The sequence below is a fragment of the Panulirus ornatus genome, chromosome 10, assembly GCF_036320965.1.
Source record: "Panulirus ornatus isolate Po-2019 chromosome 10, ASM3632096v1, whole genome shotgun sequence".
In the NCBI taxonomy this organism is placed as follows: domain Eukaryota; kingdom Metazoa; phylum Arthropoda; class Malacostraca; order Decapoda; family Palinuridae; genus Panulirus; species Panulirus ornatus.
Window position 1 is genome coordinate 116,679 of NC_092233.1, and position 17,579 is coordinate 134,257.

General features: G+C 42.4%; 1 protein-coding gene across 1 annotated transcript in view; it reads left to right on the plus strand.

The window, feature by feature from the left end:
* Positions 1 to 17,579, plus strand: part of Prp19 (pre-mRNA processing factor 19) — a 241,755-nt gene that overhangs the window by 25,488 nt on the left and 198,688 nt on the right. The window contains exon 4 of the mRNA XM_071665386.1: positions 8,544 to 8,682. Coding sequence (XP_071521487.1) covers positions 8,544 to 8,682 — 139 coding nt within the window. The remainder of the gene's footprint in view (positions 1 to 8,543; positions 8,683 to 17,579) is intronic.

Sequence of the window (17,579 nt, forward strand, 5' to 3'; positions counted from 1 at the left end):
GATGGAACCATGGAAGCGGAAGTGGATCATAGGGTGGGGGAGGGGGCGAAAATTCTGGGAGCCTTGAAGAATGTGTGGAAGTCGAGAACATTATCTCGGAAAGCAAAAATGGGTATGTTTGAAGGAATAGTGGTTCCAACAATGTTGTATGGTTGCGAGGCGTGGGTTATGGATAGAGTTGTGCACAGGAGGATGGATGTGCTGGAAATGAGATGTTTGAGGACAATGTGTGGTGTGAGGTGGTTTGATCGAGTGAGTAACGTAAGGGTAAGAGAGATGTGTGGAAATAAAAAGAGCGTGGTTGAGAGAGCAGAAGAGGGTGTTTTGAAGTGGTTTGGGCACATGGAGAGGATGAGTGAGGAAAGATTGACCAAGAGGATATATGTGTCGGAGGTGGAGGGAACAAGAAGAGGGAGACCAAATTGGAGGTGTGGAGTGAAAAAGATTTTGTGTGATCGGGGCCTGAACATGCAGGAGGGTGAAAGGAGGGCAAGGAATAGAGTGAATTGGAGCGATGTGGTATACCGGGGTTGACGTGCTGTCAGTGGATTGAATCAAGGCATGTGAAGCGTCTGGGGTAAACCATGGAAAGCTGTGTAGGTATGTATATTTGCGTGTGTGGACGTATGTATATACATGTGTATGGGGGGGGTTGGGCCATTTCTTTCGTCTGTTTCCTTGCGCTACCTCGCAAACGCGGGAGACAGCGACAAAGTATAATAAAAAAAAAATAAATTTATGGATCTGGAGAAGGCATATGATAGAGTTGATAGAGATGCTCTGTGGAAGGTATGAAGAATGTATGGTGTGGGAGGCAAGTTGTTAGAAGCATTGAAAAGTTTTTATCGAGGATGTAAGGCATGTGTACGTGTAGGAAGAGAGGAAAGCGATTGGTTCTCAGTGAATGTAGGTTTGCGGCAGGGGTGTGTGATGTCTCCATGGTTGTTTAATTTGTTTATGGATGGGGTTGTTAGGGAGGTGAATGCAAGATTTTTGGAAAGAGGGGCAATTATGCAGTCTGTTGTGGATGAGAGAGCTTGGGAAGTGAGTCAGTTGTTGTTCGCTGATGATACAGTTCTGGTGGCTGATTCATGTGAGAAACTGCAGAAGCTGGTGACTGAGTTTGGTAGTGTGTGAAAGAAGAAAGTTAAGAGTAAATGTGAGTAAGAGCAAGGTTATTAGGTACAATAGGGTTGAGGGTCAAGTCAATTGGGAGATAAGTGTGAATGGAGAAAAACTGGAGGAAGTAAAGTGTTTCAGATATGTGGTAGTGGATCTGGTAGCGGATGGAACCATGGAAGTGGAAGTGAACCATAGGGTGGGGGAGGGGGCGAAAATTCTGGGAGCCTTGAAGAATGTTTGGAATTCGAGAACATTATCTCAGAAAGCGAAAATGGGTATGTTTGAAGGAATAGTGGTACGAACAATGTTGTATGGTTGCGAGGCGTGGGCTATGGATAGAGTTGTGTGGAGGAGGGTGGATATGCTGGAAATGAGATGTTTGAGGACAATATGTGGTGTGAAGTGGTTTGATCGAGTAAGTAATGTAAGGGTAAGAGAGATGTGTGGAAGTAAGAGTGTGGTTGAGAGAGCAGAAGAGGGTGTTTTGAAATGGTTTGGTCACATGGAGAGAGTGAGTGAGGAAAGATTGACCAAGAGGATATATGTGTCAGAGCTGGAGGGAACGAGAAGTGGGAGACCAAATTGGAGGTGGAAAGATAGAGTGAAAAAGATTTTGAGTGATCGGGGCCTGAACATGCAGGAGGGGAAAGGCATGCAAGGAATAGAGTGAATTGGAACGATGTGGTATACCAGGGTCGACGTGCTGTTAATGGATTGAACCAGGGCATGTGAAGCATCTGGGGTAAACCATTGAAAGTTGTGTGGGGCCTGGATGTGGAAAGGGAGCTGTGGTTTCGGTGCATTATTACATGACAGCTAGAGACTGAGTGTGAACAAATGGGGCCTTTGTTGTCTTTTCTTAGCGCTACCTCGCACACATGAGGGGGGAGGGGGTTGTTATTCCATGTGTGGCGTGGTGGCATTGGGAATGAATAAAGGCAGACAGTATGAACTATGTACATGAGTATATATGTATATGTCTGTGTGTGTATATATATGTGTACATTGAGATGTATAGATATGTATATTTGCGTGTGCGGACGTTTATGTATATGCATGTATATGTGGGTGGGTTGGGCCATTCTTTCGTCTGTTTCCTTGCGCTACCTCACTTACGCAGGAGACAGCGAGAAAGCAAAATAGATATAATAAATAAATATTTTTACTATGCAGGAAGGGGGTTCTACACTCCTGGAGTCCTATCTCTTAAACATTAACTGCTATTTAAAAAAAAACAAATTTATGAATGCTGTCTGCATTAATCATGTTCTAAGTCATTCTCTTCTGTTTTTCCAACTCTCTTGTACTATTAACAAGTTTTTTACTTAATGTCATGCCATGTCCTCTGGTTGCTCTGTCTCCACACCTCAAAAAACTGTTCACTGATCACACTGTCGTTTTCTTTTAGAAAGTTAAAGGTTTTGATTAGGTCATCTCTCATTATTCCCTCTTCCAAGATGGGTAAATTTAAGGCCTCCAGTCTTTTCCTATAATTTAGCTCTTTTAAATCTGTTACTATCTTTATTGCCCTCCTCAAAACCTTCTCCCAGAGCTCTTTGTGCTTCTTTGAGAAGCACATTCTAGTTTTGGCCTTGTGGAGGATATGAATTGCTTGCTAAATATTTCCTTATCCATGTACTTGAAAGCTATTATGATATTTGTCAGCAGACAGTTTGTCCCCCCAACTATTCTCCTGATATGAATTTCTGGTGTAACATTACGGATGATGTCAGCTCCCAAGTCCTTTGCCGTTCTAGAATCCTGAAGCTTATTTCCTGCTAGTTCATAATCATAGTGAGACCATCTTTTGCTTTGTCCCATCCTTATTACTTTACATTTGCTCAGGATGAATTTCATCACCTACATTTCAGACCAACTTTGAGGCTGTTTAGGTCCCCTAAAAAGTTCATGCAATCCTTCTCTCTTTTCACTTCCTTCATTATCTTCATATCTTTTGCTTATCTTTTCAGCTAGGATTCCATACTTTCAGTCAAGTCATTAACATAGTTCAAAATGAGTAATGGCCCCAGAACCAAACCCAATGGTACTCTGCTGGTCACCTTAACCTATTTGAAAAATGTTCCTCACATTCTTCCTTTGTTCTTTCCCACTGATATAATCTACAATCCATCATAGGAGTTTCCCCTTTATTTCAGCCTGATGATCCAACTTCTTCATCAACCTCCCATATGGTAATGTCAAATGCCTATTGGCAGACCAGATACAGACAGTCCACCCAGCCTTCCCCTTTGTGTAGAACTGAGCTCATTCTTTTGTGAAACTCTTAAGAGGTTAGTTTCACATGATTTCCCTAAAATATTGCCATCTCTCACTTAGGAAATTTCTCTTCTGTAGGGAGAAAGTCATTCACTTGCTTTCTAATAATCTTTTCCTGAACTGTACAGACCACTGTCATTAGTGAGACTGGACTAATGATATCTTGAATAGTAATTGAAGTTATTTACCGAGCATATCTTCACATCTGTAGCACATATGAAATGTCCCGGGAACATGTTCCTTGTATGGGTCCATTCCATTTTATATATTAATACTCAGCTCGTTCCTTTCTCACACCACCAAACTCTGGCATCAGCCTTTGCGGTTTTTCACTTGAATCAGCCTCCTGCACCGTATTATCAGCAAACAATAGCTGGCTTATCTCCTGGGCACCCCCTACCTAACCCCATACAAATTACATATCTTCCCCTCTCTTCAAAACCTTGCATTTATCTCTCACCACCCTATCCTTAAACAGATTAAACACCAATATTACATACCCCTGCCACAAACATTCCTTCATCTGGAACCACTCACCCTCCTTTCTTGCTATTTGTACACATGCCTTACTTTCTTGCTAAAAACTCTTCAGAGCTTCTAATAGCTTTCATCCCACACCATATATGTGTAGCATCTTCCGTAGGGCATCTTTATTGACCCTGTCATATGCTTTCTCCAGATTCATAAATACCACATACAAATTCTGTTTCTCTAAGGGCGTCTCACAGATGTTCTGCCATTCATGCTCTACTACTCATTAAACCACATTGTTCCTCCCTAGTCTGATGCTCTGTGCATGCCATCATCCTCTCAGTCATTACTCTCAAATGTAACTTATCAGGTATACTTAACAAGTTGATATCTACAATTCAAACACTCTCTTTAGTCATCCTTGCCTTTATACACTGGCACTGTACATGCATTCCATCAGTCCCCAGGCACCTCACCATGACTCCTTACATATATTGTAAATCTTGACTAACCATCTAGCAACACAGTCATCCCCTTTTTCAAAAAATTCATCTGAAGCACCATCTACTCCAGTCAAACCAGTTTCCATGACTCTGTCACTTCACATACCTCCCTAAACCAAGTACCCTACATCTACCACCTAGTTATCACATTCACCATTCCTTCAAAGACTTAATCCATATCTTCACCTCATTGCTCCTTGTTACCACTAACCCATTTACCCCCGTCACTGACATTCCTTTTTTTTTTTTTTTTTTTTTTTTTTTTTTTTTTTGTCCCTGAAGTTTGCTTGATACTTCCCCACCCCAAATCTCATTTGCCCTCCCTTTTCAGCTCCTGCCCCTTCCTCTTGACCTCCTGTCACTTTCTTTTATACATCTCCCAATCAAGCACACTCCTTCCTGGTAAGTGCCGCCCATACACTTCTCTGTTCTCTTTCTCTAGTAATTAAGCTTTGTCATCCCACCACTCATTACTCTTTTTCACATGCCCACTCTCCACCCTCCACATGCCATATACTTGTCTTGCATATGCCAGCACTGCTTCTCTATATACCACCCATTCCTCACCCACTCCCCTAGCTTTGTTTACTTTTACTTTTTGCTATTCTACACTCAATCTCTCTTGGTATCTCTTCACACAAGCCTCTTTTCTACGCTCACTTTCATCGCTCTTTTTTCACCCATATCATACATTCTTTTCCAAAACTCTCTACAAATCTTCACCCTTGCTTCCACCAGGTGATGATGAGACAGTCCCACCAGTTGCCCCTATTATCACATACACATCCAAGAATCTGTATTTTGCCCACCTGTCTATTTATTTATTTTTTTTTCATTTTGCTTTGTCGCTGTCTCCCGCGTTTGCGAGGTAGCGCAAGGAAACAGACGAAAGAAATGGCCCAACCCACCCCCATACACATGTATTTACATACACGTCCACACACGCAAATATACATACCTATACATCTCAATGTGCACATATATATACACACACAGACACATACATATATACCCATGCACACAATTCACACTGTCTGCCTTTATTCATTCCCATTGCCACCTCGCCACACATTTATTTATTTATTTATTTATTTATTATACTTAGTTACTATCTCCCGCATTAGCTCAACCCACCTACATACACATGTATATACATAGACGCCCACACATGCACATATACATACCTATACATTACAACATATATGTACATATACATATATTGCGAGGCGTGGGCTATGGATAGAGTTGTGCGCAGGAGGATGGATGTGCTGGAAATGAGATGTTTGAGGACAATGTGTGGTGTGAGGTGGTTTGATCGAGTAAGTAACGTAAGGGTAAGAGAGATGTGTGGAAATAAAAAGAGCGTGGTTGAGAGAGCAGAAGAGGGTGTTTTGAAATGGTTCGGGCACATGGAGAGAATGAGTGAGGAAAGATTGACCAAGAGAATATATGTGTCGGAGGTGGAGGGAACGAGGAGAAGAGAGAGACCAAATTGGAGGTGGAAAGATGGAGTGAAAAAGATTTTGTGTGATCGGGGCCTGAGCATGCAGGAGGGTGAAAGGAGGGCAAGGAATAGAGTGAATTGGAGCGATGTGGTATACCGGGGTTGACGTGCTGTCAGTGGATTGAATCAAGGCATGTTAAGCGTCTGGGGTAAACCATGGAAAGCTGTGTAGGTATGTATATTTTGCGTGTGTGGACGTATGTATATACATGTGTATGGGGGTGGGTTGGGCCATTTCTTTCGTCTGTTTCCTTGCGCTACCTCGCAAACGCGGGAGACAGTGACAAAGCAAAAAAAAAAAAAAAAAAAAAATACATACACAGACATATACATATATACACCTGTGCATATTCATACTTGCTGCCTTCATCCATTCCCGTCGCCACCCCGCCACGCATGAAATGGCACCCACCTAACCCCATGCGCACACGAGGTAGCGCTAGGAAAAGACAACAAAGGCCACGTTCGTTCACACTTAGTCTCTGGCTGTGAAGTGTAATGCACCAAAACCACCGCTCCCTTTCCACATCCAGGCCCCACAAACTTTTCATGGTTTACCCCAGGCGCTTCACATGCCCTGGTGTAATCCATTGACAGCACGTCGACCCGGTATACCACATCGTTCCAATTCACTCTATTCCTTGCACGCCTTTCACCCTCCTGTATGTTCAGGCCCCGATCGCTTACAATCTTTTTCATTCCATCCTTCCACCTCCAATTTGGTCTCCCACTTCTCGTTCCCCCCATCTCTGACACATATATCCTCTTTGTCAGTCTTTCCTCAGTCATTCTCTCCATGTGACCAAACCATTTCAACACACCCTCTTCTGCTCTCTCAACCACACTCTTTTTATTACCTAACATCTCTCTTACTCTTTCATTACTTGCTCAATCAAACCATCTCACACCACATATTGTACCCAAACATCTCATTTCCAACACATCTACCCTCCATTGTCCAACCCTGTCTATAGCCCATGCCTGGCAACCATATAACATTGTTGGAACCACTACTCCCTCAAACATACCCATTTTTGCTATCCGAGATAACATTCTCACCTTCCACACATTCTTCAACGCTTCCAGAACCTTCGCTCTCGTTCCCACCCTGTGACTCACTTCCACTTCCATGGTGCTATCCGCTACCAAATCCACTCCCATGTATCTAAAACACTTCACTTCCTCCAGTTTTTCTCCATTCAAACTTACCTCTCAATTGACTTGTCCCTCAACCCTGCTGAACCTAATAACCTTGCTCTTATTCACATTTACTCTCAGCTTTCTTCTTTCACACACTTTACCAAACTCAGTCACCAACTTCTGCAGTTTCCCACATGAATCAGCCACCAGCACTGTATCATCAGCGAACAACAAATGACTCACTTCCCAAGCCCTCTCATCCACAACAGACTGCATACTTGCCCCTCTCTCCAAAACTCTTGCATTCACCTCCCTAACAACCCCATCCATAAACAAATTAAACAACCATGGAGACATCACGCACCCCTGCCGCAAACCGACATTCACTGATAACCAATCACTTTCTTTTCTTCCTACCCGTACACATGCTTTACATCCTTGATATACACTTTTTACTGCTTCTAACAACTTACCTCCCACACCATATAATCTTAATACCGTCCTTGATATATACTTTTCACTGCTTCTAACAACTTACCTCCCACACCATATACTCTTAATACCTTCCACAAAGCATCTCTATCAACTCTATCATATGTCTTCTCCAGATCCATAAATGCTACATGAAAATCCATCTGTTTTTCTAAGTATTTCTCAATCATTCTTCAAAGCAAACACCTGATCCACACATCCTCTACCACTTCTGAAACCACATTGCTCTTCCCCAATCTGATGCTCTGTACATGCCTTTACTCTCTTAATCAGTACCCCCCCATATAATTTCACAGGAATACTCAACAAACTTATACCTCTGTAATTTGAACACTCACCTTTATCCCCTTTACTTTTGTACAGTGGCATTCCACCAATCCTGAGGCACTTCACCATGAACCATACATACATTGAATATCCTGACCAACCAGTCAACAACACAGTCACCCCCTTTTTTCTTAATGAATTCCTCTGCAATACCATCCAAACCCACCACCTTGCTGGCTTTCGTCTTCTGCAAAGCTTTCACTACCTCTTCTCTGTTTACCAAACCATTCTCCCTGACCCTTTCACTTCGCACACCACCTTGACCAAAACACTATATCTGCCACTCTATCATCAAACACATTCAACAGACCTTCAGAATTCTCACTCCATCTCCTTCACACTTCACCATTGCTTATTATCACCTCCCCATTATCCTCCTTCACCAATGTTCCCATTTGTTCTCTTGTCTTATGCACTTTATTTACCTCCTTCCAAACCATCTTTTCATTCTCCCTAAGATTTAATGAAACTCTCTCACCCCAACTCTCATTTGCCCTCTTTTTCACCTCTTGCACTTTTCTCTTGACCTCCTGCCTCTTTCTTTTATACATCTCCCAGTCATTTGCACTACTTCCCTTCAAAAATTGTTCAAATGCCTCTTGCTTCTCTTTCACTAAGTCTTACTTTTATCTGCATTTATCTATCTGATTTTGCACCCCTATAAATTATTTTACAAAATCAGTGATATTAGTCATTGTTCTCCTCAGCCATGCTTTGTATCAGCATGATGCTGCCACTCGTGTGATTGCCCGTCTAAATAAGGAGGTAACTGCTGCTCGAGAGGCCCTGGCAACACTCAAGCCACAGGCTGGGATTGCACCTGCTGCTCCAGCTGGACCTACGATTGTAAGTCTACAGTTTTTTATGATGATTTGTTATTTTTATTTACACAGAGAAATATAAGGATTTCAGGATATCTAGATTTGATAACCAACTTCTGAAGATACACAAGCTGAGCTTTCATGTGAAATGATAAGTGTAGTTAAATTCAAAGCATCTAAAGGTATCCATGGAAACTGGAAAACATGTTTAAGGTATGGCCTGGGAGAGACATCTTAGGCCTTTGGTTCTAATGAAATGTGAACAGCAGAAAAATATGCACAAATATTGATAATACTATATTTGGTATTGCAGTTGTAGGTTTTATTTATACGGAAGCTGAGCTTTTATGAAAAATAGGGATAATTGTAGGATTAGGATTCTAGGAATGAAGAGGTTCCCATGGGGTTTGGAAAACATGTTCTAGGCAGTACTTGGGAGAGACATCTTGGGAATTGGTTCTGCTTTTCATTTTGGACCACTGAATTATCCCCTCTTTAACACCTACCCCATCCTTCCCTCATTTTCTTTATTTGTGTCAAGCTATTTGAGTAAATTGTCCTTGACTGACTGCTATTTGGATTTTTGATCATTTCTGATTTACTGTTTAGGTCTATAACAGTGCATAGTCAGAACACCAGAGCTCAAGATGTCTTTTCTTAGATTAACATTGATGCAACCAAGGAAATTGTTATCCAGCAAAGGCCTTTTCAAAGCAGGTTACAAAATTTGCAAGTGAGTAATTCAAGCTATTGAATTACAGTGATGTTGAAATTTTAAAGACTTATTTTTCTTCTGCAGTTTGTCTTCAAGCTTGAGTTACATTCTTTGGAAATATACAGGAAGCACTTGCCTTTGGTAACCCTTAACAAAAAGGTTTCTGTAGTTGCTCACTCATGAGATGGGTCAGCCTTCAACTAATCAATAACCATTATTGGGTTGATATCAGTTACCTGACTTCTGCCAGTTGCTGGAGCTTACAGTTTCTCTTGAGATCACACCCACACAGCCAGACAAGCTGCATGGCTACAGTTGGTGTTATTTGGCTTTTCACAGATCAACATCCATTAGTTCAGTTTCTTATTGTTTAGTTGATTTGATGTTGTACCTTGATATATTAATTCATTCATATTTTCAGGGGTAAGTGTGAGAGCAAGAGCTAAGGAAAGTGAATCACTGCCAAAGGAGCAGGAATTGTGAGAATGTGTGAGAGTAAGGAAGTGAACCCCTCCAGCCCACCTCCCACTTTCTGCATGTAGTGTCCTTCTCATGCACATGCCAGCACCTGCCTTTACTTACCCTTAACAAAAAGGTTTCTGTAGTTGCTCACTCATGAAATGGGTCAGCCTTCAACTAATCAATGATCATTATTCCCACGCATTCCTCACATGTTGTAGAAGGAGACTAAAGGGGACGGGAGCGGGGGGCTAGAAACCTTCCCCTCCTTGTATTTTAACTTTCTAAATGGGGAAACAGAAGAAGGAGTCATGCGGGGAATGCTTATCCTCCTCGAAGGCTCAGATTGGGGTGTCTGGATGTGTGTTGATGTAACCAAGATGAGAAAAAAGGAGAGAAGGTAGTATGTTTGAGGAAAGGATCCTTGATGTTTTGGCTCTGAGTGAAACGAAGCTCAAGGGTAAAGAGGAAGAGTGGTTTGGGAATGTCTTGGGAGTAAAGTCAGGGGTTAGTGAGAGGACAAGAGCAAGGGAAGGAGTGGCACTACTCATGAAACAGGAGTGGTGGGAGTATTTGATAGAGTGTAATAAAGAAAACTCTAGATTGATATGGGTAAAACAGAAAGTGGATGGAGAGATTATTGGTGCATATTCACCTGGGCATGAGAAGAAAGATCATGAGAGGCAAGTGTTTTGGGAGCAGCTGAGTGACTGTGTTAGTAGTTTTGATGCATGAGACCAGGTTATAGTGATGGGTGATTTGAATGCAAAGGTGAGTAATGTGGCAGTTGAGGGAATAATTGGTATACATGGGGTGTTCAGTGTTGTAAATGGAAATGTTGAAGTGCTTGTAGATTTATGTGCTGGAAAAGGACTAGTGATTGGGAATACCTGGTTTAAAAAGAGAAATATACATAAGTATACGTATGTAAGTAGGAGAGATGGCCAGAGAGCATTATTGGATTACGGGTTAATTGATAGGCACGTGAAAGAGAGACTTTTGGATGTTATTAATTGATAGACACGTGAAAGAGAGACTTTTGGATGTTAATGTGCAGAGAGGTGCAACTGGAGGGATGTCTGATCATTATCTTGTGGAGGCGAAGGTGAAGATATGTAGAGGTTTTCAGAAAAGAAAAGAGAATGTTGGGGTGAAGAGAGTGGTGAGAGTAAGTGAGCTTGGGAAGGAGACTTGTGTGAGGAAGTATCAGGAGAGACTGAGTACAGAATGGAAAAAGATGAGATCAAAGGATGTAAGGGGAGTGGGGGAGGAATGGGAAGTATTTAGAAAAGCAGTGATGGGTTGCGCAAAAGATGCTTGTGGCATGAGGAGTGTGGGAGGTGGGCAGATTAGAAAGGGTAGTGAGTGGTGGGATGAAGAATTAAGATTATTAGTGAAAGAGAAGAGAGAGGCATTTGGACGATTATTGCAGGGAGATAATGCAAATGTCTAGATGTATAAAAGAAAGAGGCAAGAGGTGAAAAAGAGGGCAAATGAGAGTTGGGCTGAGAGAGTGTCATTGAATTTTAGGGAGAATAAAAAGATGTTTTGGAAGGAGGTAAATAAAGCACCTAAGACGAGGGAACAAATGGGGACATCAGTGAAAGGGGCAAATGGGAGGTCAAAACAAGTAGTGGTGATGTGAGGAGATGGAGTGAGTACTTTGAAGGTTTGTTGAATGTGTTTGATGATAGAGTAGCAGATATAGGGTGTTTTGGTCAAAGTTGTTTGCAAAGTGAGAGGGTTAGGGAGAATGATTTGGTAAACAAAGAAGAGGTAGTAAAAGCTTTGTGGAAGATGAAAGCTGGCAATGCAGCAGGTTTAGAAGGTATTGCAGTGGAATTTATTTAAAAAGGGGGTGACTGTATTGTTGACTGGTTGATAAGATTATTTGATGTATGTATGACTCATGGTGAGGTGCCTGAGGATTGGCGGAATGCTTGCATAGTGCCATTGTACAAAGGCAAAGGTGATAATAGTGAGTGCTCAAATTACAGAGGTATAAGTTTGTTGAGTATTCCTAGGAAATTACATGGAAAGGTATTGATTTGAGAGGGTGAGGGCATGTACAGAGCATCAGATTGGGGAAGAGTAGTGTGGTTTCGGAAATTGTAGAGGATGTGTGGATCAGGTGTTTGCTTTGAAGAATGTATGTGAGAAATACTTAGAAAAGCAAATGGATTTGTATGTAGCATTTATGGATCTGGAGAAGGCATATGATAGAGTTGATAGAGATGTTCTGTGGAAGGTATTGAGAATATATGGTGTGGGAGGCAAGTTGTTAGAAGCATTGAAAAGTTTTTATCGAGGATGTAAGGCATGTGTACGTGTAGGAATAGAGGAAAGTGATTGGTTCTCAGTGAATGTTCGTTTGCGGCAGAGGTGTGTGATGTCTCCATGGTTGTTTAATTTGTTTATTGATGGGGTTGTTAGGGAGGTGAATGCAAGAGTTTTGGAAAGAGGGGCAAGTATGGAGTCTGTTGTGAATGAGAGGGCTTGGGAAGTGTGTTAGTTGTTGTTCGCTGATGATACAGCACTGGTGACTGATTCGTGTGAGAAACTGCAGAAGGTGGTGACTGAGTTTGGCAAAGTGTGTGAAAGAAGAAAGCTGAGAGTAAATGTGAATAAGAGCAAGGTTATTAGGTACAGTAGGGTTGAGGGACAAGTCAATTGTGAGGTAAGTTTGAATGGAGAAAAACTGGAGGAAGTGAAGTGTTTTAGATATCTGGGAGTCGATTTAGCAGTGGATGGAACCATGGAAGCAGAAGTGAATCATAGGATGGGGGAGGGGGCGAGAATTCTGGGAGCGTTGAAGAATGTGTGGAGGGCTAGAGTGTTATCTCGGAAAGCAAAAATGGGTATATTTGAAGGAATAGTGGTTCCAATAATGTTATATGGTTGCGAGGTGTGGGTTATAGATCGAGTTGTGCATAGGAGGGAGGATATGATGAAAATGAGATGTTTGAGGACAATATATGGTGTGAGGTGGCTTGATCGAGTAAGTAATAATAGTTTAAGAGAGATGTGTGGTAATAAAAAGTGTGTGGTTGAGAGAGCAGAAGAGGGTGTTTTGAAATGGTTTGGTCACATGGAGAGAATAAGTGAGGGACGATTGACCAACAGGACATATCTGTCAGAGGTGGAGGGAATGAGGAGAAGTGGGAGACCAAATTGGAGGTGGAAAGATGGAGTGGAAAAGATTTTGAGTGATCGGGGCCTGAACATGCAGGAGGGTGAAAGACGTGCAAGGAATAGAGTGAATTTGAAGGATGTGGTGTATCAGGGTCGATGTGCTGTCAATGGATTGAACCAGGGCATGTGAACCCTGGAAAGTTCTGTAGGGCCTGGATGTGGAAAGGGAGCTGTGGTGTCGGTGCATTATACATGACAGCTAGAGAACGAATGTGGCCTTTGTGTCTTTTCATGGCACTACCTCACGCATATGCGGGGGAGGGAGTTGTTATTTCATGTGTGGCCGGGTGGCGATGGGAATGAATAAAGGTAGAGAGTATGAATTATGTACATGTGTATATATGTATATGTCTGTGTGTGTATACATTGAGATGTATAGGTATGTATATGTGCGTGTCTGGACGTGTATGTATATACATGTGGAAGGGTTGGGCCATTTTTTCGTCTTCTTCCTTGCACCACCCGCTAATGTGGGAGACAGCGAGAAAGTGAAATAAATAGATTTTTCTTTCTTTCAAACTTCGCCATTTCCCGCATCAGCGAGGTAGCGCCAAGAACAGAGGACTGGGCCTGTGAGGGAACACCCTCACCTGGCCCAATTCTCTGCTCCTTCTTTTGGAAAATTAAAAAAAAAAAAAAAGAGAGAGGGGAGGATTTCCAGCCCCCCGCTCCCTCCCCTTTTAGTCGCCTTCTACGACACGCAGGGAATACGTGGGAAGTATTCTTTCTCCCCTATCCCCAGATAGATAAATGAATAAATAAATATTTTTTTTTTTTTTGCTTTGTCGCTGTCTCCCGCGTTTGCAAGGTAGCGCAAGGAAACAGACGAAAGAAATGGCCCAACCCACCCCCATACACATGTATATACATACGTCCACACACGCAAATATACATACCTACCCAGCTTTCCATGGTTAACCCCAGACGCTTCACATGCCCTGATTCAATCCACTGACAGCACGTCAACCCCGGTATACCACATCGATCCAATTCACTCTATTCCTTGCTCTCCTTTCACCCTCCTGCATGTTCAGGCCCCGATCACACAAAATCTTTTTCAATCCATCTTTCCACCTTCAATTTGGTCTCCCACTTCTCGTTCCCTCCACCTCCGACACATATATCCTCTTGGTCAATCTTTCCTCACTCATTCTCTCCATGTGCCCAAACCATTTCAAAACACCCTCTTCTGCTCTCTCAACCATGCTCTTTTTATTTCCACACATCTCTCTTACCCTTACGTTACTCACTCGATCAAACCACCTCACACCACACATTGTCCACAAACATCTCATTTCCAGCACATCCATCCTCCTGCGCACAACTCTATCCATAGCCCACGCCTCGCAACCATACAACATTGTTGGAACCACTATTCCTTCAAACATACCCATCTTTGCTTTCCGAGATAATGTTCTCAACTTCCACACATTCTTCAAGGCTCCCAGGATTTTCGCCCCCTCCCCCACGCTATGATCCACTTCCGCTTCCATGGTTCCATCCGCTGCCAGATCCACTCCCAGATATCTAAAACACTTTACTTCCTCCAGTTTTGCTCCATTCAAACTTACCTCCCAATTGACTTGACCCTCAACCCTACTGTACCTTGCTCTTATTCACATTTACTCCTAACTTTCTTCTTTCACACACTTTACCAAACTCAGTCACCAGCTTCTGCAGTTTCTCACATGAATCAGCCACGAGCGCTGTATCATCAGCGAACAACAACTGACTCACTTCCCAAGCTCTCTCATTCCCAACAGACTTCATACTTGCCCCTCTTTCCAAAACTCTTGCATTCACCTCCCTAACAACCCCATCCATAAACAAATTAAACAACCATGGAGACATCACACACCCCTGCCGCAAACCTACATTCACTGAGAACCAATCACTTTCCTCTCTTCCTACAAGTACACATGCCTTACATCCTCGATAAAAACTTTTCACTGCTTCTAACAACTTGCCTCCCACACCATACATTCCTCATACCTTCCACAGAGCATCTCTATCAACTCTATCATATGCCTTCTCCAGATCCATAAATGCTACATACAAATCCATTTGCTTTTCTAAGTATTTCTCACATCCATTCTTCAAAGGAAACACCTGATCCACACATCCTCTACCACTTCTGAAACCACACTGCTCTTCCTCAATCTGATGCTCTGTACATGCCTTCACCCTCTCAATCAATACCCTCCCATATAATTTACCAGGAATACTCAACAAACTTATACCTCTGTAATTTGAGCACTCACTCTTATCCCCTTTGCCTTTGTACAATGGCACTATGCACGCATTCCGCCAATCCTCAGGCACCTCACCATGAGTCATACATGAATCATCCATAAATTAAATAAACATACATTAAATAACCTTACCAACCAGTCAACAATACAGTCACCCCCTTTTTTAATAAATTCCACTGCAATACCATCCAAGCCTGCTGCCTTGTCTGCTTTCATCTTTCGCAAAGCTTTTACTACCTCTTCTCTGTTTACCAAATCATTTTCCCTAACCCTCTCACTTTGCACACCACCTTGACCAAAACACCCTATATCTGCCACTCTATCATCAAACACATTCAACAAACCTTCAAAATACTCACTCCATCTCCTTCTCACATCACCACTACTTGTTATCACTTCCCCAGTAGCCCCCTTCACTGAAGTTCCCAAAATAAAAATAAAGAAAAAAAAAATGAAAAAAAATATTTTTTTTTCATTTTCCTTTGTCGCTGTCTCCTGCGTTAACGAGGTAGCGCAAGGAAACAGACGAAAGAATGGCCCTACCCACCCACATACACATGTATATACATACACGTCCACACACGCAAATATACATACCTATACATCTCAATGTATACATATATATACACACACTGACATATACATATATACACATGTACATAACTCATACTGTCTTCCTTTATTTATTCCCATCACCACCTCGCCACACATGGAATAACAACCCCCTCCCCCCTCATGTGTGCGAGGTAGTGCTAGGAAAAGACAACAAAGGCCCCATTCGTTCACACTCAGTCTCTAGCTGTCATGTAATAATGTACCGAAACCACAGCTCCCTTTCCACATCCAGGCCCCACAGAACTTTCCATAGTTTGCCCAAGATGCTTCACATGCCCTGATTCAATCCATTGACAGCACATCGACCCCGTTATACCACATCGTTCCAATTCACTCTTTTCCTTGCACGCCTTTCACCCTCCTGCATGTTCAGGCCTCGATCACTCAAAATCTTTTTCACTCCATCTTTCCACCTCCAATTTGGTCTCCCACTTCTCCTCGTTCCCTCCACCTCTGACACATATATCATCTTGGTCAATCTTTTCTCACTCACTCTCTCCATGTGACCAAACCATTTCAAAACACCCTCTTCTGCTCTCTCTACCACACTCTTTTTATTTCCACACATCTCTTTTACCCTATTATTGCTTACTCAATCAAACCACCTCACACCACACATTGTCCTCAAAACATCTCATTTCCAGCACATCCACCCTCCTCCACACAACTCTATCCATAGCCCACGCCTCGCAACTATACAACATTGTTGGAACCACTATTCCTTCAAACATACCCATTTTTGCTTTCCGAAATAATATTCTCGACTTCCAAACATCCTTCAAGGCTCCCAGAATTTTTGCCCCCTCCCCCACCCTATGATTCACTTCAGTTTCCATGGTTCCATCCACTGCCAGATCCACTCCCACATATCTAAAACACTACTTCCTCTAGTTTTTCTCCATTCAAACTTACCTCCCAATTGACTTGATCCTCAACCCTACTGTACCTAATAACCTTGCTCTTACTCACATTTACTCTTAACTTTCTTCTTTCACACACACCAAACTCAGTCACCAGCTTCTGCAGTTTCTCACATGAATCAGCCACCAGTGCTGTATCATCAGCGAACAACAACTGACTCATTTCCCAAGCTCTCTCATCCACAACAGACTGCATACTTGCCCCTCTTTCCAAAAATCTTGCATTCACCTCCCTAACAACCCCATCCATAAACAAATTACACAACCATGGAGACATCACACACCCCTGCCGCAAACCTACATTCACTGAGAACCAATCACTTTCCTCTCTTCCTACACGTGCACATGCCTTACATCCTCGATAAAAACTTTTCACTGCTTCTAACAACTTGCCTCCCACACCATACATTCCTCATACCTTCCACAGAGCATCTCTATCAACTCTATCATATGCCTTCTCCAGATCCATAAATGCTACATACAAATCCATTTGCTTTTCTAAGTATTTCTCACATACATTCTTCAAAGCAAACACCTGATCCACACATCCTCTACCACTTCTGAAACCACACTGCTCTTCCCCAGTCTGATGCTCTGTACATGCCTTTACCTTCTCAATCAATACCCTCCCATATAATTTACCAGGAATACTCAACAGACTTATACCTCTGTAATTTGAGCACTCACTCTTATCCCCTTTGCCTTTGTACAATGGCACTATGCAAGCATTCCTCCAATCCTCAGGCACCTCACCATGAGTCATACATAC